The sequence below is a fragment of the Dendrobium catenatum genome, unplaced genomic scaffold (genome assembly GCF_001605985.2).
Source record: "Dendrobium catenatum unplaced genomic scaffold, ASM160598v2 fragScaff_scaffold_156, whole genome shotgun sequence".
NCBI classification, from domain to species: domain Eukaryota; kingdom Viridiplantae; phylum Streptophyta; class Magnoliopsida; order Asparagales; family Orchidaceae; genus Dendrobium; species Dendrobium catenatum.
Window position 1 is genome coordinate 4718257 of NW_021318618.1, and position 27510 is coordinate 4745766.

Sequence of the window (27510 nt, forward strand, 5' to 3'; positions counted from 1 at the left end):
AAAAATTAAAATATTTGTACTAAAAATTTATTTTAAGAAGCAATAAAAAAGCAATCCCAAATTTGAAACTAGTTTCTTTTTGAATATCAAAGCCTTTTTTTACTAGAAAGTTGTCCCAAATGAAGTCTTAAATATTCATGTGAAATTTTATTGGTTAAATGATTGATCTTAGTGCTTTTAAAAAATTAATTTTAATGGTGTATTTCATCAATTAAAATTATTTAATATATGTTAAATATTATTAATACTTGTTGTACTTAATTTTAAGAAATTTGAATATATATTTATATATTGAGATTGCAATTATATTCTCCTAATTACATGGAAAATAATAATACACAAGGGCTTGGAGTTTTCATGATATATTTTTTAGAAAGTATAAACGATTTTCAAGACATCTAATTAATTTTTGCTTAATTTATTTAATTATTAATTTTCTTTTAAGTAGATTTTTTTAAATATTAAATGTTTTTAAATTATTAGATGATAAAAATTCTATAAAAATATTTCTTTTCTTTTGAATATATCATTTTATATAGTCATCAAATTGAAAATCACCATTAATTATCATCTTTAATATAAAAATTAATTCTGCCAAATCTATGTTTTAATAATAATGCATAATTAATTAATTTAATGATATTTCACAGCCAGCTAACAAAAAATGCTTCGCATTAGCAGGTTGGAGAAGGGCAGTTTATACTTTATATAGATTGGGCTCGGCTGCTGAAAAATTTAGTGAAAGAATATGAGAAAAACAAATCAAAATGATTAATTAACAATTGTACATACATAATAAAACAAGTTTTTTGAATTTCATTATATATATGAAAATTCCAAAGTGATAGAAATAGAAAGTTTAACAACTTGGGCTTCGTTTGGGACGGCTTTCTTACTGCTTCTTAAAACAGCTTTATAATACAATTTTTTAATTTTTATACTAAAAAGCTATTTTAAGAAGTAATAAGAAAGCCGTCTCAAACAAAGCCTTAGCATTGTCCGATAATCCACTGCATAGAGAAAAGAAAATCATAAGAGATTGGAGATTGTAATCAGACAACGATGGTTAAAAGACAATAGTCAGAAGACGATATTTGTTAATTGGACTTAAGGACCATCGGGTGATGGATGGTTAGTTGAGGACCATTGAGCGACGGTACTTAAAAGGACCATCAGACGATCATGATCATAGGACCAAAGCTTTTATCTTTTTCATTACTACTAATATGAAATGATATATATTGTGATTTTGATATATATCTTTTTCACCACTAAGCTCATGCTTTAGCCTTTTAGGATAGTGATGCATGAACTACTCTTGCTTCCTTGTAGTTGAACTTTTATCATCTCCTTCATAGCTACACTTGCATGGCCATCTCCTCTTTTTTCATATTGATAAGACCTTTTTCAATTAATTATAATATCTCCTCATAGTTATAGTCTTAATCATAAACAGCAAGCAAGATTAATACCTAAAATATCTGCTTTGATGTTCCATCCCCTATCCCCACCAGAAATAATGGGATTCTATAGAGAATTCCAAGGAGAGTTGCTTACATATAGAGAGTAAAATAATGTGGAAAGTGTTTCTAACATCTTAGTATGTGCAACTAACAATAGCATGAGTAGCCTAAGTAAAGATATGATAAAAAATGATTGAGGTTTTGTTTGAGATTGTTTTTTTATTACTTTATAAAAATGTTGTAGTGAAAGTAACTTTCTAAAGTAGTTGTAAAAAGCAGCTTCCTGACACAATTTTTTTTGAAATCAGTGAAAAAGCAATGACCAATTAAAAGTTACAGTTTCGATCTAAAAAGTAAGTAAAAAAAACTGTCCCAAAAGAAGTCTGAGGCTTCGTTTGAAGTAGCTTTTTTACTGCTTCTTAAATCAGCTTTAAAGTACAAAAATTAAAGATTTTGCACTAGAAAGATGTTTTATGAAGTAGTAAGAAAGCCGTCCCAAACGAAGTCTGAATCTCATGCTTTGTTGACTTGGCATTACAAAGTAGTTCCTGAGATAACATGGAATACTTTGATGATCCACACAACAAGGTCAGCCAAACCCAAGAAGTGCAAATATCAAATGGGACTTTATTGGAACATCACAGGGATCACACCATCTAAAAGAGAACAAGAAGAGGTGTTGGCAGAGACATTCAGGCAATATGAGGCAACTAGCAATTAGTTTGATCAATTTGACATATTTGCCAATCTGTGTTCACTCCAATGTCCGAAAAGATCATATTAATCCTAAACCCTAAACTTACATTGCATGTATTAGTGTTGTGGAATTCACAGTTGACGAATTATTACAAAATAGAACTGACAAAGGTGAAATTCGAGACACTGTGAAAGGCTTAGTTCCATCCCTTTTACCTAAGATGAGTTGTTTAGATGGCAACAATGGAAGCAAAAGTCCAAAGGTCTTAAACCTATCACTTCTAAAAGAGCAATCTATATCCATTAAATATATTGTCGGTCTACATTAAAACCTCTGCTAGGAACAAATGCTCCTTCCATTCATAAATATGTTGAGTAGAAAAAAAATAAGCCACCTAATATCACAAAGTTTCCATTTACAAAACTCGTAAGAAACTTCTCCATTTTAATCATCCATTCTTAACTCTAACATTATATCTCCATTTATATCCCTATTCTTCTATAAGATAAATTCAAAATACTTAAATCTATCATACAAATATATTACCTTAACTTCTAATAATATTGAATGATAAATGCTAATATCATACCTACTAAATTATATAACATATACTCAATATTCGTTTCGCCAATTCTAAGGCCTCTATCTTCTAAACATTTACTCTGTTTTTCTAATGATCAACTTATTTCAAAGGATGTCTCACAGAAATGAATGCAAATGCATACCAAAAATTAAATTTACATATATGCTTCCTACTATTGCACAACACAAAGAACAAGTGGTAGATCAAACATCAAAAAGCAATAAATTGTCCATAAGTATTTAGAAAAAAATAAATTTGGCATGCACATAAAATTTCATTCAAATTAAATGGATCCTTGCAAACAACATTTGATACATGTTATAAAATTGTTTGATTAGTAACATTAGTTTAAATTATGAACATTCTTTCTTGAAGACCAAACAGTTAAAACACTAAAATAATCTTTCAAGCACACTTAGGCCTCGTTTGTTTCGGCATTTTTTTACCTTTTCTAAATAGAAAAGGCAAAATTATTTTTGGTTCGCTGTTTGGATGGGAAGCTTCTATAGAAATGCTTTTTAGGGAACTTCATTTTTCTACTATTTTGAGAAGCTTTTTTATATTTGCTTCTCCGTTAGAAAACTGTATTCCCTTAATCAATATTTCTAAAACTATCTTTTACAAAATGAGAGGAAGAACCAAATGAAGCCTTAGTTTTATTAGTGGACAATAAGATATAAACATTATTGATTTTGATTTTGAGAGCTCAAGGAAAAAAATTATGATGAAAAAGTAAACTGATGAACAGATTATAGATGATGCATGTGCATGAATATGTACATGGAACAACAAGCATGTGCATACATGCAAATAGGTGCCTGCGCAAGTACATACCAAATACCAATGTATCATGGATGAATGTGTAAGTGGAACGCCATTTTAATGCATTAAACATCTTTAGGGTTGTGGGAGGAATGTGAATTAAACAGCTCAACAAATGATAAGAAGCATTACCATATTTGTCAATACATGAGTTTTCCAAACAGCACTCGTTTATTATCATAGCATAGCATAGCATAACATTCTAAAGTTGAAAACACTACATAGATATATGCATAATAAACGAAGATAAAGCGGCGAGATTGAATATCAATAATCACCTAGAAACATATAATGAGCTCATCATCATCATCATCTATCCCCTGGCCTTAAGCTCGGCAAGACGCCTGGAGAGATCATCCTCATCAACCTTCTCTTTCTCTTTAGAAGTGGCAATGGCATGAGCAGCAGGTTGGGGCAGGCCAACAGAGACCTCAAGTCCATAATCATCTGCAACCTGCTGCATGAGGCTATTGACCTCCGTCTCAGGAGTGGAGAGGCTGGTGGATCCAGCCATGGCGCCCTCCATGAACTCAGCCTGGACCTCCATGTTGACGAACTGGCGCTCGAACTGGTCCATCGTTTCGGACATCTTCTGAAGGTTTCCTGAGGCCAAAGCAGAGTCAAGGGACTTGACGATCGAGCCCATGGATTTTCCGATGACCTGCATCTTTGCCTGGGTATCCAGGCGAGATACGACCGCATCGAGGCGGGAGGCGAGGCGGAGATAGTTCATCTGCTCACTACGCTTGCGGATGGAATTCTCGGCGTAGATTCGGGCGCCGTCCATGTTACCCTTCTCGATGGCCTTCTTGACCTTGAGCTTCTCCGCCTTCTCCTCCTTCTCGCACTTTCGCGCCTGCCGCTGAAGGCTCTTCGAAGTGAATTTCAGCTCCATTATCTGGTTCATCAGCTTCTCCGTATTCCCCATCCTCGCTTTCAGTATCTGCAATTAGGGTTTGGTTTTGGATGTAAAAGAAATAGCACCGATTGCAGTGATAAACTCCACAGTCCAGTGAGAGAGTGAGAGAGAGTTAGGGCTTCAGCCTTCAGGGAGGGAAGAGAGAGAAAAGGGGAAGGGGATAGGGCTCAGTTAATAGAGCAGAGTTATTTATTATTTATTATTTATTTGTAATTTTTAGAAATTTAATCCTTCATACGGATAAATGTTATGTTTTTTTTTTTTAATAATTTTTTTTTTAAATTTCTATTATATTTATAAAAAATAGAATTAAATATTTTCTTATCATTAAATTAGTGTTTGAATTAGCTTATGGCTTAATTGCATTTGAATATCATTAATTAGTCAAAATAAGATGATTAGAGTGTTTAATTAATTAATGCCATAGCTTAATTAGTTGAGTGATGGCCTCATAAATTAGCTTATTACTTATCTATCTTCTATTTAATTTCTAATATTTTATATTTTTTTCTTTTTTTTCAATGAATTTAAAGAATTTCTCCTCATTTTTAAATTAACAAAATTGATTGTATCTTATCATGGAGCCACTTAATCACTTATAGCAAACTCGTGAGCCATATCGAGTTCGGCTTGATAAGTGGCTCGTAAGCTGAACTCGATGAGCCAATGAGTCAAATTTGAGCGAATCCTGAATAATTGTGGTCTAGTACATAATTTTTTGAAAGATCGAAAAAAAAAATGTCAAATAAAAATTGTCATTGCATTATAAAAATCAAAGCAATCTGACAGCAGCTATCAATAAAGCAAGTTGTGAAATTATTATACATAAATCTGCTTTTTAAAGTTGATGTACAAAAATCATTACATTTCGTTTACTGTGATACCTTTATAACTATCGAGCTATTGTGCTACAACTGTATGCGAACAAATTATCGTGATACGTTTATATATCTTGAGATCTACAAATGATTTAGTAAGGTTCTTCAAATGCCAAAAGAGTGAAAAAGAATAAAAATAGAAGTTCTTCCCCTCCACTTGTTGCAATACAATCAGAAAAAAAAATAAAAAAATCCTCAGAACTTCATATTTGACAAGATTGAAGAAGACAACTTGAGCAATAAGATTGAAATTCCAAACATATTTGAAAAACCAAATTTAGGCTTTGTTTGGGACCGTTTACTTTCTGCTTCTTAAGACAACTTTTTAGTACAAAAATTAAATTTTTTACTAAAAAACAGCTTTAAGAAACAGTAAGAAAGTCGTCCCAAATGAAACCTAAAAGAAAGCAAAACATCCACCAAAGGATTAAACAAACTATAAAAACTTGATGGAATATATTTACAATTTGGTCACAGAACATTACAATCGTGTTACTAGTATATTGCACAATATTTTGATATCTGCAACTGTATTTCCCCATTACAATGAAAAAGCTATTAGCAGTATGATAAGTAATGATATAAGAATACACCCCCTTGAAATTTGAGGAGATCAAAGCACAGTTCCAATGTATTGTTGTTTTTGTTAAGGCTTCATTTGGGACGGCTTTCTTACTGCTTCTTAAAACAGTTTTTTAGTATAAAAATAAAAATTTGTGTACTAGAAAGATGTTTTAAAAAGTAGTAAGAAAGCCGCCCCAAACAAAGCCTAAATGAATCCTTCAGTTGGGAATGAGCTTGAATGGAGGCTTGGAAAGTGATGGTGTTGGTTCATAGTTTTCATAGTCATTGGTTGTGACTCCAAGAATTCTGTGATGGAGAACAAGAACTACTTCTTCAAAAGGTTTCTTAGAGAACTCCTGTTAATCATAGAAAATTTAATCATTAGTGTAGAGAGAATCAATATACAGAACTGAAGGGTGTGTATTCTGATCTTAGCCATTCAATCCACTTCGAATGGTTGGGATTCAATCCACTCTGATTTTGAGAGGATTAAGGCTTCGTTTGGGATGACTTTTTTACTGTATCTTAAAGCAATTTTTAGTACCAAAATTAAAATTTTGTACTAAAAAGCTGCTTTAGGAAGCAGTAACTAAACATCCCAAACGAAGTCTAAATCCTTCCACTCAAATTAGATTGGACGACTAAGATCCTTCAACTATAATTGTATAATTAATGGATGATTATAGATGATCCAACTAAGTTTGCAAAAAAGCAACAAGGAACTTCAAGCTTTATTGTCTGAAATTCTATGAACAAATCAAATTTACAGACAGAAGATTTTAAGATTGTTTTAAATTAAGCAATGCAAGCTCTAATCTAAGCAAAGCTTCAGAGTGATTCAAGGCTCTGAACTGAGCAAGCAAAAAAGCATGAGGAAATTCAAGCTTATTTGCCTGATTTTCATTGAATCAGTCACATTTAAAGATAGACTTCATGCTATATGTATGTACATAATTCTCTGATAATCAGAAATTTGATTTTGAAGTTTGTTCAATTATCCTTTAATGTCCTAAACAAAAGCACAAAATTTTCAAATTTATAGTAACTGCACTGCACTTTAATTTAATATTTTTTTTTTCTTTTATCTGTAGCTGACATGACAGGAAACATGAAAAGAGCCAGCAAATTGAAATCTTGGCTTCTTTTGGGAGGTCTTTAACGAAGCTCTAGTAACAGATACCTGTGTTGAAGATCCTGGAGGTTTTCCAATCAACTTTCTATGCCCATCAGCTGCAAAATCAAGAAAATAAGCAGATAAAATATATTCACGCTTTAGATTCTGTTCCTCAACCAATTTTTAATGAGAAAAACCAAATTCGATTGTAATAAACTGTGTAGAATCAGCATTTATATGAATTATATCATCCATTGCTCTATCAAGAATGCTGAAACTATGATTATGATCAGTAGAAATAGTATAATGTTTCCATGCCAGAAAGTTCTGATAAAAAACATCTTAAGGAAATCAAAAAGGCTGATGAGCTTCTGTATCAGTTCTGCATTACAGAACTGAGAAAGAGTTAGTTGTCTGGAATTGAAATAACGCAAAACAAACCTGTAGATGAAACAAACATCAATGAAGCCAATATAAGAACAGAAAGAAGAGCACTGAACTTCTTGATCTCCATTGGAGGACCTTCTGCAAGAATGATATGAAGCTTTTTCCTCCCTTTATTTCCAATATCTCAGAAGGAAGAAGAGATTTTCTTCTCCTCCTGAGAACGCAATGTTAGAGAAAAAGTATGGGATGGCTGTCCTTGTATTGGAATTAGATGGACAATTCTTTAATTGTGACAAAGCAAATCTCTGCAGGTTGTTGTCTTTTTTAAATTCAAATGATAGGTAAAAAAGGAGACTCTGAGCACTTTCTCTATGGAATTTTGGGCTGCACAAACAGTCCCTATCAGCTTTGATGCATCAATGCTTGTATGAGGATACATACATGATATCAATTGTATAATAATGCACAAATTAATTATAATGAATTTTTTTTTCTTTTGCAAAAGAAATAAAAAACAAAAATTATAAAAAAGGCATTCTAAACATATAAATGATAAAATATTTATTTCATTTGTTTTTTTTTTCAAAATTTAAATTATATATTTAGTCTTAAATTCTTTCTCAGTTCTGACATTTCATCATCGTTATCTCACACAGGCTCGTTTGGAACAACTTTCTTATTGCTTTCCAAAGTAGCTTTCTAGTACAAAAAAAAATCTTAGAATCAGCAAAATAAAAGAGTGGTCAAAAGCTGTCCCAAACAAAACCTTAATCTATGACATATGCATCCTTTATTTATTACTCTGAAATTATTTCGCAGTTCATCTTACTTGGGCTTCATTTTCAACAACTTTTTTATTGCTTTCTAAAACAGCTTTTTTAGTGCAAAAACTACTTAAAATCATTGAAAAAACGGTGGCCAAAAGCTATCCCAAACAAAACCTTAATATTACTTTTTTAACCATTGTCGACTAATACAACACGCGCCGGACTCACGTCATATACGTGTCCGTCCTACATATATTGGACATTGCAAACTTTGATAATATAAAATATCGATGATTATAACTATCAAAACTTTGTAAAAAACATGACTAATAATTTATAAACTTAAAAATATTATGATCAAAGATGGCTATTTAAGTTAAAATGATTATTAAATGTCACATTTCATATCTCCAAACAAACTGAGGACATTAACCATTAATTGTTAAAGAACTAAGGTATTTGAGGTCAATGATGATAGTGGGAATAAAGTCATTAAGGCCAGTTGTCTAAGATAAACTACTTAACTCTTCATCAAAACATCAAAGAATGAGACCCTGTAAGTGCTTAATAAATTGGGTTTGCAGGTCATGCAAGCAATACTCAGTGGTTAGAAAGGAAATCTGATTAGCAATTTGTATTAATCATTTGCAAATAATTATTATATTAACTATAGTGACATATTAACAATCTATAATTAAAATAGATCAAATGTATTTATTATTTTTCTTTTTTGTTAATAAGTGGATGCCCATAGTCAAAGCTGAAGCACTTATATTTTTATCAAGATTAGTGATGTACTTCACCACATTCTTTGTGGAAACAAATTATATAAGACTATTTTGATATATTTAATATAAAAAAATATTTAAAAATAAAATTTAAAATTTGAAAAAAATTATATAGATTTATCCAATTCATAGCTATAACATGTTGCTGTTGCTGCAAATTTTATTTAATTTGCTTTATTTAAAATTAGATTTTGTAATTTTATAGCTGTGAAATCCTTTAAAAGGAAATATTTTAAGGAATTTTTTTGACCTGAAGTTATTTCAGAAGTCATTTGGTAGAAAATATCTGAAATAACTCAAAGAACTAGATCTTGGGATTGACTTGTCACAGCTCAACACGACAGGATCTGTCCTAATCGGATTGAGGTATTGTGACAATATACGAGATCGAGAAGCATATTAGATGTCAGACTATCAATGAAATACTTTAATTATCCCTTAATTCATCATAATTATTAAAGGGGACCTTAAAGGAAAGCTAAGCTTTAATATTTAATAAAGCAAGATACCCCTTTAATTTGGTGATTAGTGTGCACTTTGATTAGTCTCATGGTGTGCTTAAGCTTAAAGTTAATGACATATTATAGCTTCTTTAGGAGACTAATTAGTGATCTAAAGGATGCTTTGAAGAGGAAAAGGACATGAAGCCAAACACATTTTAAAGAACAAACCATGGTGGAGAATAAAGAGTAAACCATTGCATTTAGCATTGTTTATTTATTCTATTATATAGTGGCTATGCTCCTTTTGTAACATAATGGGTGTTGTGATTAGATCTTTTAATTTGTTAAAGCAAAGTGGGACTTTAGCTGTCTCATCTTCATTGATTATATTCCACAAGCACAGCACTCACATAAAAGATGCATGCTTATACTAATTAATGTGTTGAACCATATTCATTTTGATGGTTATTAATACATAATTTAGGATTGTTTTTGGGCCGAGTTCGGGTCCAACCGGAAATTGATCATGCACTATTTGGAATCATATTCATTTTGATGGTTTGGCCAAACATAGTGACGAAGCCAGCTGCAGGCCAGCAACACAGCTAGCTGGCAATGCGGGTCTGGGGCCAAGGGGCGATGCTTACAAGTGACTCGACCAAACACTGTCACAGGATGATGCCAACGAGTGTGATATTCCTGGGGTAACCCGGGTTGGTTTTGAGTTTCCGGTTACAAACAGGTCAGAATCCCGAACCTGAACCTGACCCTATTCTTAAACGGGTTAACCCTAACTTGAAATTTTCGGGTCAAATTTTCAATCCGTGACAAATACTGACACCCCTAATAGTGCTAATACATATAATTTAGTTAATATAGAGTAAATATTTATTTGATATTTTCAATGCAATTGTGACATTATGATTGATATGGTGGACACATTGCTTCCCTTAGGGAAATATGTATCTCTCATAAGTAGAATAATGGCAGTATAAAAACATCAAGCTCATGGAGCTACCATTCTCAAGCTAATTTTCATATTATAAAGCCAAAATTAATACAAGTCCAATTTCCATGCCACTAAGGCTTGGTTTGGGACGATTTTCTTACTGCTTCTTAAAGTAAATTTATAGTACAAAAATAAAAACTTTTATACTAAATTTTTTTTTTTAAGAAGCAGTAAGAAAACTGTTCCAAATGAAACCTAAGACCAAATAATAGCTTTGTCTTAGCAGTTATAGCATTGCCATTGATTATTCCTTTCATTGATGTTTAACTTGTTACTCAATTTGTTTTGCTATGATCTTCACTCCAAGTATGATTAGTTGCCATTTTCCTTCAGAGCTCTATTCTCTTGACCATATTTGTTTTACTAATATGGACTATATTAGTTTTGTTTGTGTGTTTCACTATTGGTTTGTCTATAACTTCCAATTGGAGATTCTCTAGTTGGTTTATGGTCCTTCTACCATGTTTGGATTGTAATACTTAGCAACTATATTTTTCAGCAAATTTGATTAAAATATTTCAATTATAATTTAAATTTTATTTTTCACCTAAGCAAATTATAGCAAGCAATGATATGATTTGATATAATTAGAGAATTAGAAAAAGGCGGTTCAAACTCTTTTTCATTAATGGCAACCTACCCCCGTTTCCTCTCTTTTATTCCTCCTTTTTTTTCTTCGAAAAGTGGTTACATAAGTTTTGTAATGCCTATAAATGTGCTGAAATATTTTGTAATTTTCATTGATGAATGAAATATGTTGGTGGAGATGCTCTTCATTTACTTGTAATTGGTGACTTCTATTTTTTTTTTTTATCTTTGATGAGCTAAATTGTTATCTTTATATTTTTATATAAATTACTTATTACTCCTCTTAAATACATGCTCCATACTCCTCAAATATCTTCTTACAATTTATAAGCATGCTCCATTACCAATAAATTAGCAATCTAAATATTAAAATAATTCTAAACACTATCACATAACTCTCAACTAAACTATGAAACATTAAGACATAATTTTGTTCTCTATATATCAACGTCCTCTTAAACTCTACCAAACTCTATTATCAACTATAGATCATAAGTTCACATCTTAAGCTAATCCTCCACCGTCATTTTTAGTCATTTATCTAACATATAACTAACTCCCTAAAGTGATATTTCAAATTAACTCAAACCAACCCAAATTAGACTAGTCCTGACCTTCATATTAGTGCACCACTTTAAACCTCTCATCATTCTATCAAAAACTCTGAAAAACTTATTAGAGATTATGTTGCTTACATGTATAGCTAAACTCTTTAAATCAATCATTGGATTGACTAAAAACCAAAATCCATGTTGTATATTGCTCATTTACTTTGTTGTGTACACCCAAGAGTAATATGAGAAAGTCAACATACACATAATATTCAATTAAACCCTAAATATGTAACAAATATAAGGTAATAAAATCATGTTTCTTGTTAATTAAAATATTAATTTCGAAGGAGATTAAGGCTTCGTTTGGGAGGACTTTCTTTGTTGCTTTTTAAAGCAGCTTATTAGTATAAAATTTTTAATTTTTGTACTTAAAAATTGTTTTAAAAAAGTCATCTCAAATGAAACCTAAACCTTCGTTTGGGACAACTTTTGTACTGATTTATAAAGCAGTTTTTTAGTACAATTTTTTTAAAAAAAATTGTACTAGCAAGCTGTTTTAAAATATAGCAAAAAAGTTGTCTGAAACGAAGCCTAAACTAACTCTATCTTATTGGACTCTTTAGTAACATAATAAAAGATTTTTTTTTTTTTTTTCAGAGGTCAAGTTTTTCTAGCCGTATAAGGCTCTACAAAGAGCTCCATAGCACCTAAAGTAAACAATTGCAAGAAATTGGCTCCCCAACTTCTCAGCCTTAATTAGACTTTTATTTTTATTGCGTTGACTTCATATTTTTATATATTAGATTGGAAATTTAATAAATTATTTATTGAGTCTCTTCTCCTTTAAGTTTTCTGCAAAAATAATGTAAGATATTATGTTCTTTGTGTCTTGGTGTGTAATTAAAAAAAAATTCTTGAGCGTTTTGGTAAATAATTAAAAATTTATATAAAAAAATCATGTGGCATAGGTAGGATAGTCATGGCTTTGACGTGGAAGCGATGTCCATGGAAAAATTATTATTATTATTATTGAAACTATTTTCTTTATATATTTTTTCATTTAAAAATTCATTGAGATAAACTTTTAATCATTCATTAAATTCATTATTTTTTTTAATATTACTAAATGCTAAGCAAATTGAGATTATTTTTTTAATGATCATTTAGATAAGTGAGTCATTAGTAGGCTATGATTTGCCTCTAATGATCACATATTAATACACAACTTCACAATAAGCCTCGCATGATGATAAAGAGGGAATATGGAAATTACTCATAATTTTTTTTCTATGATTTGATGTCATAAATCATGTATGTGAAAAGATACATCATCATTAAATTGAATTAAGTAAAAATGATTTTATCAGTCACATACAATATATGTATTAAATGATTCATTTCATGATTGTTCGATAAATTTTACGTTGATTGTGTCAACTATCTAATATAATCCTACTTTTTTTTTCATCCTGAAGTTAGGACCCGGCAACGACTGTGTTACACAGAGAGAGTCGTCATAGATAGTTTGGTTACATAAACTGTAGACCTTTCGATTACCTGATTAGGAGAAGAGGCATGTTAAAACTGACTTATGTTAAACAATGTAGAGGTGGATCTAAAAAGGCTTGGTTAGAAAGTACTGGAAATGACATTTTAATTATATTTAAATTAGAATTTGACTCTTAATAGGACATAATGACGAAAATGATTCATATAGGAGACCCTACTTAATGAGATAAAGGCATGATGATGTTATTGTTATTGTTGTATTATATAAGTTATATACATACAGCTGCAATGAGTAGCATCATTTACATCATTAACATGGATTGTTCTATCATCATTAATAATTGTCATACATATACCTTTATTATATAAAATGATGCATCATCATTAATAATTGTCATACATATATCTTCATTGCATGAAAGGAGACATCATCATTAGCAATTGTTACACATATATCTTCATTAGTAAGTGATATAGAGGTCTAAGATCTATATAGAGATCTCCTTGATGAATTGAATTTATTCCATTTTGAGTTCAAATAGATTGATTAAATCAAATAAAGTCAAATTGAGCTTAATCAATTAGAGATTTTTACCATCCCAATAGCTGCCTATTATTTTTGGCTTCTTCATATATATATATATATATATATATATAATTGTTTGATTTGGTTTTATGATACAAAGGATTTCAGTTGCTTTGGATTTTGATTTTTTTTTTAGTTTTGCTTAATTAGTTTAATTTAATGTTCTTGTTTTAATTTTTTATGTTAACATGTTTGTCCAATCAATCTTAAGTTTTGATTCCATCTAACTAAGACTTTATTTGGAATGATTTTTTTATTGTTTCTTAAAACAGGATTTTAGAACAAAATTTTTAATTTTTTACTAAAACTCTGTTTTAAAAATCAATAACAAAGTCGTCACAAACGAAGCCTAAATTTGATATGAATAACTAAGCTAAAGCATTAGTTTTCGTTGATAAAATTGTACATTGATCAAGTGAAGTGTTACTGAATAATGACGACTTCCAATAATGCCACGAGAGAAAATACTTCATCTTCTATAATTGCAATTTATATCATCATAGTATGAATGTATATCTTTCATAATAAACCTTCGTCAATGAAGAGCATTGCTCTAATAATAATTGTTATAATCATAATAACGAGGATTAAGTATGAATTGATTTTTCATCTATGAAAGTTAGTAGAGAATTTTATTGAGGTTTCATTTGAGACAACTTTTAGTCATGTCTTTCACGCTGCTTTCAAGAAATTTTATATTAAAAAACTATTTTCGAAAGCTGTAAGAAAAGTAATCTCAAACAACTAAACTCTATATTGGTTGAATGGCTCTCTAATAGGGAAATTGGAGATGATTTGTAGAGGAGTATAAGTGGGGGATTGAGAGAGATAAGAGGAAAGGATGAGGAAGAAAAGAAGAAGAAGAATATGAGAGAGAATTCAAGAAGAGAACAAGAGGAGAATAGAAGGTAGAGGAATAGAGTTTTAGGGGTTGGGAAATAATCTTCTAAGCATAATCATGTTCATTTACAAGAGTGTCCCATTTATAGACCAAATTGGCAAACTAATTTTTAGCCTTTTCTTAAAATCACTAATATGTCTTCAATACAATAATCATGATACATCAATTAGCATACAAATGATATAATCATGGCGTCTTTCATTGATGAGAAATTTTAGTCGATAGCAATAAGCCGAATCTGCTACTAACTTATAGTAATATTATTAGCAAAACACAGCTCATATTGATCTGTTGGTTAGAAGCTTTGAGTTTCAGTATTGTATATATATGATATGTGTGAATTTGCTTTGATTAACCTAAATGTCCTAAAAAAATATTATTAGCAATAAAAGTTGCTCGTTGGACAACAAGAGAGGCCCTACCTAGGGGTGCAAGTGAGCCGGCTCGCCGGCTCAAACTAGACTCATTTATGGGTTCGCAAGCCGAGTATATCAAGCTCACGAGTCCGAGCTTTTATTGTTAATATTTTTAAATAAATTTATTTTATTTCTTAAATTTAAATATTTAAATAATAATAATAAATATTTAAATTATTTACTTATATAAAAATACATTAATATTTAATGTTTAGATTAATAATAAATGTTTAAAATATTTAATCAAATTTTAAATATTTAGGTATTTAAAATAGTTAATAATATTTAAAAAATGCCACCGAGGCTCTTGAGCCGGCTTGAGCTCGTTTACAGTAGACTCGAGCTCGAGTTCGAACTGACTTTTTGACCAATGAGTCGAGCTCTATAAAATCACTACTCGACTCAACTTGAATCAACTCATTTACACCCCTACCTCTGTCACACAAAACAGCCAACTTGCTATTTAATTGAGATTCCATCCCATGAATGGAAACATGATTGTTCCATAATGTGCACAACAAGTAGTTTTTAAAATAAGGAACTAACTTTGTTAAATAAGGATTCAATCACAACAAAGTCTAGTTCTAATTTGTTTTTTAGTAGCTTATTATATAAAGAAATAGGAACAAGAAGCAAAGGCAATGATTAATAATTGCAACCCAAAAAAAGATGGCCCTTAAATCAGATAAATTATTACGTCCGGTCATCGGACGTAGAGATACGTCCGGATATTAATACAATATTATTTTCAATTAAGCGCATCAAAAGCGCAGGTAAAGTGCAGGTAAAGCGCAGTCAAAAAAACACAATCAAAGCGCAGATAAAACACAGTCAAAACGCAGGAGACGTGGCAAATTTTTATTGGATGTCCGGACTTATTTTTAGGTCCGATAACGAGACTTTATAATTTGCCCTTAAATCATGAAGATGTTATTTTTATAATATAATATTTTTAATCGCCTTGATAAAATTGAGTGTTTATTATGATTTTAAAATTTATTTGATGAATTTTTAATGGATAAATTAGATAAATGTAAATTCTCAATATTTTCATATAAAAATATATGTGCATAGATGCTTTTTAAAATATTTTGAGAATTTACATCCATACCATACAATTCATATATTTTTACATATGTATTATTTATTTATAAAATACCTAAATATTTTAATCACATAAAAATATCACTAACATCAATTTTCTTGAAATAAAATACATATTTTATGTATTTACAATTCATATACACATATAATATTTTTTATAAAATATCTAAACCTTATTGCTTTTTTAAATCAACTTTCTAATATAAAAACTTCTAATTCAAAAAAAAAATTAAATAAAAAACTGCATTAAAAAATAGTACAAAAATTATCCTATAAATGAAATTTAGGCTTCGTTTGGAGCAACTTTCTCACTACTATTAAAGTAGCTTTTATTAAAAAGCTATCTTAAAAAATAGTAAAGAAGTCATCCCAAACGAAGCCTTAGGCTTCGTTTGAGATGGCTTTGTCGCTTAAAGCTGCTTTTCAATACAAAAGTTTAAATTTTTGTACTAAAAAGCTGATTTAAGAGCATAAAAAAAGCTGTCCCAAACGAAGCCTTAGGCTTTGTTTGGGACATCTTTTTTATTGCTTTCTAAAACGGAGTTTTAATACAAAATTTTTTATTTTTGTACTAAAATTCCATTTTAGAAAGCAATAAAAAAGCCGTCCCAAACAAAGCCTTAGTCTTCAATATATGAAAACAAGACGGAACTAGAAAATAGCAGAAATAATTGTATGTTAAACAGTATGGATAAACTCATCAAAACTACAAGCCAGGAAAATATTAGTTCAGAGCCTAATAATCAACCATCTCAAATACACTTCTGAATATACAATAACTGCACTTTGAAGTTGTAAGTATATAGTTATTTGTGTCTTTTCAGCTGTTGAATTCTAATGATACAGTTGCTTTCAAGTGATTCATGCTTCAGCTTCATGTGTATGCATGATGCCTATGACGATCTTTGTCTCGAGAGGACTGTGAACTGTGATATTCGCTTCGATCTGATAAGACATAAAAGATTCAAAGATCATGACTATAATGGACTCATTTAGGTTTCGTTCGGAACGACTTTCTTATTACTTTCTAAAACAGTTTTTCAGCACAATTAATTTTTTATTAAAAATTGTTTTAGAAAGCAATAAAAAAACTGTCCCAAACGGAGCCTTAGGCACATAAATTCAATCGGAATATAAGCACAGCATACCCCGCGATGAATGATGCCTTGGTTTTTCCGAGTGTCCTGCTACCAAGAAGAGAAGCAATAAGTAACAAATGCTGCCAGGCCAAAATATATTATCATGAAATTATGATTTTGTTTGGGACGGCTTTCTCACAGCTTCTTAAAGCAGCTTTTTAGTATAAAAATTTTAAGAAATTTTTACATACATAACACCTAAAACAATTGGAAATATATATTTAACACCTAAACTTCTATATTTACTAATATACCACTTAAACCCCTCTTTTAATCAATTTTAACATTCCGTTTAAACCTTCCGTCAAAAATCACTATCAACAACTATCTTCCCCGTCAATGGCATCCTTCCACGGTGAATACAAGTATCTCATCGCTTCAATGGAGTGGTAGAATAGAAGGAAAAAAATGGATTTTATGTGGTATATTAGTAAATATAAAAATTCAGATGTTAAATATGTGGTTTTAAGAGTTTAGTATGTAAAAATCTCAATTGTACTAAAAAACCTTTTTAAGAAGCAAGGAGAAAGCGGTCCCAAACGAAGCATACGAAGCCTAAGAGAAGGAAGCACCTGAGCTTTTGTCTTTGGAGCGATGACTCCTCTCCTTCTCCCTGTCCCTGTCCCTATCAGAGTCTCTGCCCCTGCTCTCACGATCCGAGTCCCGACCCCTGTTATCACGATCACGTTCTCTTACTTTCAGCCTCTCTCGATCTCTTTCACGATTCTTCTCAGCATTACCATCTGATTTATAGTCACTCTTTGATTTTTCAGTATCATCTTCTTTAGTATCAGCCATGGTTTTACTATCCTCATCGCTCTTCTTGGATTCCTTTAATTTGTCTAAAGCTGCTTTTATTATCGCATCCTTTGAAGAGCTGCTACCATCCTGACTATTATATTCCTTGGGAGTGCTGGAGCCATTAGCATTTCCATTAACAGGGCTTTCCTAAACAGAAGAACATCAAGCAATGTGCTGATGCAGTAAGGAAATTGAAAAGGCAAGACTTTAAGAAGGAACTTGGGCAAAGTTTTTATTAGCAGGAGCAAAATTTTGTAGAAATTTAAGAAGCAAATTAGTCAAACCATTTGGTTATTTCTATAGAAATCGTCAAATGATTTGGCTAATTCTATAGAACTAAACAAATAGTTTGGCTTATTCTAAATAAGTCAAACTATTTGGCATTTCCTACAGAACTAGCCAAACAATTTGGCTAGTTCCATAGAATTAGTCAAATTGTTTGGCTAATTCTGAATACACCAAATAATTTGACTAATTCTACAGAATTCGTCAAATTATTTGACTAATTCTATGCGGAGATCCACTAACCATGTGATTAGATGATTAAAGACGTATTAAAATATTTTAAAGAAGGTAAACATGTAAATGCGCCATTTCATTCAGCTAATTTTCCCCATTTTAAATTTCCGCCGCTCCGTGCCCCTACTGCTAAATTCTTCTTTACCCAAGCCTCTTCTTAAAAATAACCCAATTGAAAATAATAACAAACAAACAATTACTGTAACAGAATTTATCACCTTGGAAAAATGAGATTGTGGATTTGGAATCCGGTTGATTGATGTGAAAGAATCATTATCTTTATAGACTGGTAGATACTGTGCCTTGGGGAGACTGTAGAGGTGAGCAAGAACTCTACAAACTTCCTGAATTCCAGCCTGATCGGCATCAAATACAAGCCACCAAGGTGGATTTTCGGGAAGAGGAACCTGGAATCGTCGTGCTGCGGCATATACAACTCCGCACGCTACAACTTCGCTCTTAAAGCGAACGCACAAAGTTGTCCTCAAACTGCAAAAAAAGCAGCAAGAGAAAAGTATCAATTAAAATAAAGCAATGTTGTATAATCAATCAAACAGTGTTGCAGAGCTGCCTCTAAAAAGTCATAAAAGAATACTAGTAATTATGCTGCAAAGAGAGGAGAGTGACCAGTCGGTCTAATTAAATTTAATCCAGATGTAATGACCTTCAAAATGTTATCAAAACTACCAACGGTAAGATTTTATTTAAGAATTTTTAAGGTCATGGGAAACAACACAATTGGATGCATCAAGATTTTCTCAAAAGATATATAGATCGAAAATCCTGTGGGAGAAATCAAAATGCATAGAACTAATTAATTAGGAGAAATATATATATATATAGCAGGTGAACAATGTGACGCCAACAAGCAAATAGCAGAAGGTTTGACATTCGGCTGGAGCGACCAAACGACGTCATACACATGTTTGGCTTCAAGTGGAGATGCCCTAAGAGAAATATACAGGTAAATCTATATTTTAAGTGGGCTTCTTTATGCCATCAAATCATTCATTGATTTTTTCCAAATACTCAAGGAATGGTTAAGTCACGTATGTGTATGGGTGTGTTATGTGCATGCATCAATAAAAGTACAGCATATTTGCTAAGCATAAAAAGTTATTCAAAGAGGATTCAACAATTCGATGAATTATTTGATGAAGAATTCATTGTATTCAGCCATAGTAAATTATTTGAGAAAACCAGACATGACACTGAATTCCACACTTTCCTTGAAAACCATTGTTAAGTAAATGCATCCAAATATTAAAGTGGGCGTGCATGATGCATCGGCCTCTCATAAGTATAGAAAATGATTCTACACTACATAACCTCTGCAATGCAAAATTGTTCCTATTATTCAAAGACATAATCAGAATCTCAACAACATAATATACTGTTAGGCCAATGCCTACATACAAACCACCATTTTACAAACCCTATGATCCGCCCATGCCTATGATAATCCAATGCATGATTCATCAACTTTTCAACATTCAACTAAGGCTTCATTTGGTTACCCGGTACCTTTTGTAAAAGGTAGTTTTAAAAATATTGGTTGAGAGAATAGAGTTTTGTAATGGAGAAGCATATATCAAAAAACTTTTAAAAACAATAAAAACACATTGTTTTGTAAAAAATATTTTTACAAAATGTTACATTCAAATAACAATTAAAAAATAACTTTACCATTTCAAGACGGAAAAGGCAAAATTAAGCCGTTCCAAATGAGGCCTAAACTGTATCATCAAAGGGATGTTTGAGTGAGACCCGTGTTGCTGAACATGACATTTTGGGAGACTTTGTCAAGCACATCGTTTTGTAATGAGTACGATCAGAGTATGCCGACAGTAAGGCATAAGAGATATTGATGCAAAGCTAGTTGTGAAAAGAGAAGTGAAGAGAATCTGAAGACCACCAATTAAGCTAGTTGTGAAAAGAGAAGTGAAGTGAATCTGAAGAGCACCAATTAAGAGCAGTTTTAAATTAATTTTATTAGGTCAATGATCCAAATACAACCCCATAATCCCTTATTACAAAATTAGGGGTACAAAAATAAGATAAAATTATTTAAAACCAAATCTAATCCTACGCAAAATAAAATATTACTTAAGATTCAAATTTAAATTCAAAATATCCAAGAGAATAATTAATGCTAATAAAAATAATCTATAAAGTATGGACTTTTGTTGCATCATTTCTCTTGGGCTAAATAAAATTCTTCTCCTGAAGAATTATGTAGAAGACCTTTTCTTAAAATTCAGGTGCTCATGGTGGAGGAAATGATGTAACATCTTGAAAATAATCTTTTAATTCTTTACATGTCCAAATTGGATATAAAGCAATCCAACCGGTTCATCCTGGACCAGCCCTAGTGTATAAGAAGTGGAACAGAAGTTTCGCCCAGTAACTTCCGCCTCCCTTAGGGTGGGGTCTAGTAGCCAATTAAAGAAGGGAATTAAGTCTTGGTTATGAGGGAAATTTCAAATGAGGAGTTGTTTTGGGATTGCATCATTATTGTATGCTTTAAGTAGATTGTTTCCCTAGGATTAGGGTTATGTCATGTTTGCTGAATTTAGATTGTTCTTAGGTTGATTGAGCTCTAGCCACCGGCTAGGATTTGGGAGAGCCATATCTTCCTCTCCAATTGAAGATCAATTGTATTTTGTTTGTTTTTCTTCCACATATCATCAATTAAAAATATTTTCTCTTGTTATTCCCCATAGTTCTTCTTGTGGATTGTGTTTGGAATTGCTGAAATTCAAGTTCAGCCAAGGGCTCTTTGATTTCTGCAAGCACTTCCTATTAGAAAGCTTCATATCCAAATGCCTCAATGCACCACATATCTTCCTCAAAATAAATCCAAATATCTCAATCAAATTGATGTAACAGAAATAATAGCACAAACACAATCTGCATTATTGGTGAGCAACAGAACAATATTTTTTTAATATAAGAATCAAACTGTATATCTGGAGAAGCATCAGGCAATGATACTTAAATATATGGATCAACATATTCCTTCATCTCAATTGAAGGTAAATGATCAATGTCATGCTCAACTACGGTCATCGAATTAGGCTCATAAATAATCTTAGTCACAACCTCAAGGTTATGTCACCATGAGGCTCAACTATTGATGATTGATAATCATCAAGTTCATATGCAAATTCATCACAAAAATAATCATAGATCGACTAAGCCAATCGAATTGGTAGAGGTGACAAAGATGGATGAACATATAGAATAGACACATGTTTATGAGCATTGTAATAAGAGAGACTAATGTACAAAATGATCCATCAACATCATAAGGTGTTTTTGGATTGAAATGGATGTTATGCATAATCGTCAAAAATTCTATAATGATATACATATTCTTCAATCACTAATCTAACATAATTATTTCAACAATAAGAACAATAATAATGAGCATAATTATAAGAATCACCTGCAAGAAAGTGAATGTTTTCTCAATCACATCATCTAAAACTACAAGCTAATAATGTGTTCAATAGCCATCCCAACCAAAAACACATCTAATATATTTTTATGGTCTGATATGTTTATAAGCTTTATGAAACAAGACAATTAAATAATAGCATCAATTCCAAAGTGAAGTATGAGAATTTTGTAGCTCCAAAGGTGAGATTTTGGATTTGTGAGATATCTCCAACGCATACATATGCATTTTATACAAGGCCATTTTCTTGGCTTTACTGATGAGTGATGGCATGGTAATAGACATAGAAATTTATATGTTTTAAGGCTAGAGTTTAGATAACTTTAGCATTTAGAAATTTAACTCTAAATATGATCCATCCAATCTTCATGCATGTCAATCATCTCCTTCAAGATTTTTGGCTTAGATTGACAGGTCTCCTCACTGATAAGGAAGCTAATAAGTAGCAGAATGACTGTTGGTAGTTGACTAGAACCACTAAAACATTACTTTAATCAATCACATAGTGTCGTAAGGAAGAGGATTGCAAGTATAAGACAGAAATTTATATGTTTTAAGGCTCTACTTTAGCACCATCCAATATTGATGTATGTCCATGATCTCCTTCAAGATTTTTTATACAAATTGGCGTGCTTCTTGGAAGTATAAGATGAGCTGATTATAATTGGCTGCAGTTAAGAGAAGATAAATGGAATCAATATCAGAGATGTAAGGTGTTAGATGGTAGTATTCGTGAACAGAAAACAAGGACTCAGCGATGAATGTGGTTTCCATGAAAAAGAGGATTGCATGTATCATGGTAGGAATCAAAATACAAGATGGACTGAGCAATAAAATCAGCTACTGGATGCAGCACTTCCGTGAGCAACAACAGAAGATAAAATAGTGTGTAGCATTGACTTGACTCAATAAATAGTTGTAAGGCTCACAATGGAAATTGGAGGTTGTGATGCACAACAAGCAATGCAAATGTGCAAATGCATTGACGCGTGAAAGCAGGTGGGAGCACAGGATGTGTGAATGAGGCAATGGCAAGAAGCACAGTCCAATGTCGAAACTTAAAAGAAAAGAGTCTAATGCATAAAAAATTAGGCTTCGATATTAGAACGATACAAAATTGGCAACAAAAATAAAAATAGATAATTTAGTATCCATTGGTTGGGAGAGGAGATAGAATAAGGGAGGAGACTTTAATATCAATTCATTCAATCAAATGATTCAAATAAAAGACATGAATCCCTATTTTATAGAAATAGGATTACAAAAATAAGAGCAAATAATCTAAAATTAAATTTAATCATATACGAATACAGGAATTGAATTGATTCTTCAAACCCACTTAACCTAAATTATTTAGGCTCTCCTGAAACCCTGTAAACCTGTTTTGGACTTGAATTATACTAGAATTATGATGGGCATTGGGTGTCCAACCATTAAATCCAATTTAAGGCCCGCTTATAATATAATATATTTAATGAATATTAAAATAGAAATGCACTCAATAATATTAGTCTAATCAAAATCAACTTGATACATTGATTAAAGCGTAAAGGAAAAGTATTGAGGGCGCACGACTATGGATTTCTTCCAACTCCCAAGCTTGTACATTAAGCATAAATCATAGCATTGTTACCTGAAATTGTCGCCAATATCACTCAAAAGAAAATAAATGCTCTCAAAGTATCTGAATTATGGCATCAAAAACTCACAGAAAAATGTGCTTCTGTGCGTGTATATATTTGGAATGGGGGGTATTACAATACTATGGCACACTGCCCACACATCCAAATTGGTTTCATATGTGATATTGGTACCTTTATACAATGGATATGTTTTGCTGCAATTTCTTAGGGAAAAAAAAAGTATGACATGCTCTATAATATAGTAGTTTATAATGCTGGCTTGTTAAAACCAAACTATCTCCAACACAAATGATTTTTATATTATAAAGTTCTGCAACCAGAAACTCAGCTATAAGTTAGTATTTTAGCTGAAATAGTAGAATTTATAAGTAGATATCTTGAAACATGTACTTATAAATGAGTATGTGAAATAAATAAAATTTACCTGTCATTAGCAAGGTTCCAAGCTTCCTGCCTAAGGTCAAGAGGGGCTCCTAGTGTTGCCAAGTAGTTTGAGATGAACTTGTGAGGATGCTCCACATGGCAGATAAAGCCCATCTCCTTTAACAAATGTCTCTCTGTTCTAATCAAATCATTTTTCAAGTCTGAGTATTTCTGTGATCATAGCATAGAATAAAATCAGTATTTATCAGAAAATACATAGTAACTCATTGGAAAAACTAACAGCAATTACATTATAATATTTCTCCAAGGCAGCAAGTGGCAAAGCCATGTAAATGCCTAAAAACATAACTGGGCAACGAGATACAGTTAATATAAATCTGCATAACAAATGAGATAACCTAGCGGTATTTTCTTTAGAGCCAAGTTGCCAAATTCAAGATCAAAATCCCATATAACATAACAGAAACACCAACCTTAGAGATGACATCAAGATGTTCTATCGGTAAGCCCTCCCTTCTACACTCCATTCGGTGAAAGACCATAAGAATATACTTTGCTTTTCTAGGGCTCTCCTCAAGTTTGGAGGCCAGCCAAACACAGCTAGCTGCTACCCTCTACATGATCAAAAGTAGAACAGTGGCGTATCACAAGAGATAAATGAAGCCCTTATACATTCTTACCAGAGAAAAACACATAGGCATACCTTCACACTGAAGCGGGCAAAAGACTTTTTGCAGTAGAACCGGTGGAAGAGGACCTGCCCAGTGGCCATGACTGCTTGGGGTCTACCAGAGTCAAGAATTTATAAGCAAATTTGTAATCATAAATCAACAGTAGAATCAACCACAAACATAGATTAAACGGGAAGACATTAAATAAGAGAAAAAAGGATACAATCTGAGAAGAATACCGCTCTCCTGAATGAGATCGCACCCATAGATCCGCAACATGGTCTCCGTGTCCTCGTCGATGCCATCTTTCCTCGAAGGGGAATTCTTCAGCTCTTCATCAGTGAGGTAGAAGTTATCGATTGCAGTGTAGATCATTTCGATCTAAAAGACTCCTGTTGCCTATGCAACCACGTAGGAGAAAAGGGAATAAGTTTCTTCAAATTATAAGGGAAATCGATGGAAAAATGAAGCCGGGTGTTTTAGTGGAGACTGAATCAGGTCTCTATTTTTCTTCAATTTAGGGGCTGTTTGGATGCAGGATTTAGCCGGATTTGAGCTAAATCCAGCCAAACGGCCAAAAATGAAAAAACCAAATCTCAAGGTAAATCAAAGCCGCGGTTGACCGAAAATTCCCTCTTTGCGTGGTAAATCCCGTATTTACGAAATCCTTTGGTTCGGCGGATTTACGCGATTTGGTCGAAGAAGCGCGCGAAAGGGATAAAGTTACCTTCACAGCAAGCGAGCTCCCGTTGTTGCTTCCGATCAAAAAATGCCGTAACTTCCGCTCCAACAGGAAGGGAACGCCGTCGAAAGAGCGAAGTCCAACAGCGACGAAGAAGAACTCGTGCAGAAATCTCCACTGCTGCGAGGAATTTTCAACCGCAATACATTTGAGGCGGCGGGTTTGCCTTCTCGACGGTTCGGTTAAAAGGTCCGTTCCTACTGCTGTAGACAAGGTTCGGAAATTTGTACAGGATAATACTCTCTTGTCATTTAACGTCCCATGACTCTTATTGTTTTCATTGAAACTTATTATTTTTATTCTAAATTTTATTTTAATATTAAACTAATCAAAGCACCTAAATATTTCCAAAACAATTCTTTTGAATTTCTTATAATTTGTTTAAATTTAAGAAACATTTTTTTTTTAAATTTTTTTTTGAAATGATTGGTCATCACTAATATAATAAATGGAGAATAACTGTAAGTATGTAACAACGATAGCATCACTAAATGACACACCTTGCAGCTCAAGGTTCCCGCAAGAGTTGGTCCAAATCATCCGGCCATCCCATGGCTCCCGGTTCCCGCACGGGATGACCAAAGGACACTACAACTCCACTAAAGTTCTATTATTCTCACCCACTCATAGGATTAGAAATCAACCACTACGTATTTGCTTATGTTAATGGAATGGTAGTGGAACTGCTACAATATTAATTAACATTTAATTAAATATAACAATAAAGTGATTTAATTAAACTTCAAGAATATTAGTTAAATGAATTTATGTATATATCTAAATGTTATTTATTATATATATCAAAATGCTCAAGACAAAATAAATAGGATTTAAATAAAAATAACTTTTAACTTCGATGTGTTAGGGAGGAATGATAAATGGGGTAACTTTTGGGGAATTTTATATATATATATATATATATATATACACACACTTACATTTTGACAAAATTTTGATTCTTATAAAAATAAACTTTATTGACTATCATACAATCTCCAGTCCATAAAGTTACAAATGAAGATGCATATAGTAAAATTGAGGCAAGTACAATAAATAAATAAAAAATACTCGAAAAGAAACATATGACTAGTTTTAGAATTAAATAAAATATGATATTGTTGAGAAGGAATATAAGTCATACATGTTATATATGGAGCATCATAAGCCTCCTGTTGAGTTAGATTATATATATGTGATTGAATTGGAGCTGAAGCAACATTATTACTAGACTCTCTCTGACCATTGTCAGATGACCTCCCTGCCATAAAACCATATCAAATGCCTATGCAGTAAAACTCTAAATAAATATATGAAATAGAATTGTCTTGTCGATCTAACAAAACCCTCATATATATGCTTAAATTGCTAGTCAAATCTTTCTTATGGATACTGTACCATCCAGTGTCCTGCTTGTTTGCATCTAAAACACTGGTCAGGCATCTAATAGCGCTACCCAAAGTGACGTCTATCTTAACTCTAACGTACATGTACCCCACTCATAAAACTCTCATAACTAGCAACACTTCGCCTACTCAAAGCTGCCATAGGTACAAAATATAAATATTTCCTGGACTCTTTAGGTACAAATATATTATTCTTCCTAGAAAAGTCACTACCAAAAGTCTTACAACTGAACCTCTTCCTACTAGTAATCAATTGATATTAACTAGTCATCAGATCAATTATATCATATGAGCTCTCTCTACAGCCTCAACGAAATAAAAAATGTGAAATGATACTAGTGGCTATCTTAAAGACTTAAACTATCTTGCATTCCTCTTAGAAACATGTAGCACTTATTCAGAGGAGTGCTAATAAATTGTGAAGCATATATAGCTAAAGTAGTGAACTCTATCTCATACGGTTTCACTGTCCCGCTCCTATGAAATAGTCTCTAAAAAGTCTCATGCGTCTATTGCATACAAAAGGTGGTATAAACTAAGCTCTAAACACATTTGAGAACTTTTGCCAATTATTCAGAAAATTCAATTTCTTTTAAAATTTGTTCTCTTGCTGGCCCATCCACTAGTGCTCAGCCTCATTATATAATATAAATATT

At 32.0% G+C, this 27510-nt stretch overlaps 3 protein-coding genes across 5 annotated transcripts; all 3 read right to left on the reverse strand.

The window, feature by feature from the left end:
* Window positions 1-3660: 3660 nt before the first annotated feature.
* LOC110113395 (ESCRT-related protein CHMP1) lies at window positions 3661-4634 on the reverse strand. The gene has a single exon (XM_020845960.2). The coding sequence runs from the start codon at window positions 4491-4493 to the stop codon at window positions 3879-3881; it is 615 nt and encodes a 204-aa protein (XP_020701619.1). The 5' UTR covers window positions 4494-4634; the 3' UTR covers window positions 3661-3878.
* Window positions 4635-5789: 1155 nt separating this feature from the next.
* Window positions 5790-7734, reverse strand: LOC110113439 (protein CASPARIAN STRIP INTEGRITY FACTOR 2). The gene is made up of 3 exons (XM_020846031.2): window positions 7482-7734; window positions 7107-7156; window positions 5790-6282 (listed from the first exon to the last, which is right to left on the reverse strand). Exons 1-3 carry the CDS (start codon window positions 7552-7554, stop codon window positions 6145-6147), a joined length of 261 nt encoding a protein of 86 aa, XP_020701690.1. The 5' UTR covers window positions 7555-7734; the 3' UTR covers window positions 5790-6144.
* Window positions 7735-16751: 9017 nt separating this feature from the next.
* Window positions 16752-25610, reverse strand: LOC110113430 (cyclin-L1-1). 3 transcript variants are annotated; one of them, XM_020846019.2, is made up of 9 exons: window positions 25437-25608; window positions 24933-25108; window positions 24742-24823; window positions 24512-24652; window positions 24079-24248; window positions 18770-19040; window positions 17804-18179; window positions 17241-17276; window positions 16752-17037 (listed from the first exon to the last, which is right to left on the reverse strand). In XM_020846019.2, exons 2-9 carry the CDS (start codon window positions 25082-25084, stop codon window positions 16967-16969), a joined length of 1299 nt encoding a protein of 432 aa, XP_020701678.1. In that variant the 5' UTR covers window positions 25085-25108; window positions 25437-25608; the 3' UTR covers window positions 16752-16966. The 3 variants fall into 3 exon arrangements, with proteins under 3 accessions (XP_020701678.1, XP_020701680.1, XP_020701681.1); XM_020846021.2 differs by lacking the exon at window positions 17241-17276 and having other exon boundaries at window positions 25437-25610; XM_020846022.2 differs by lacking the exon at window positions 25437-25608 and having other exon boundaries at window positions 24949-25090.
* Between the last annotated feature and the right edge of the window lie 1900 nt (window positions 25611-27510).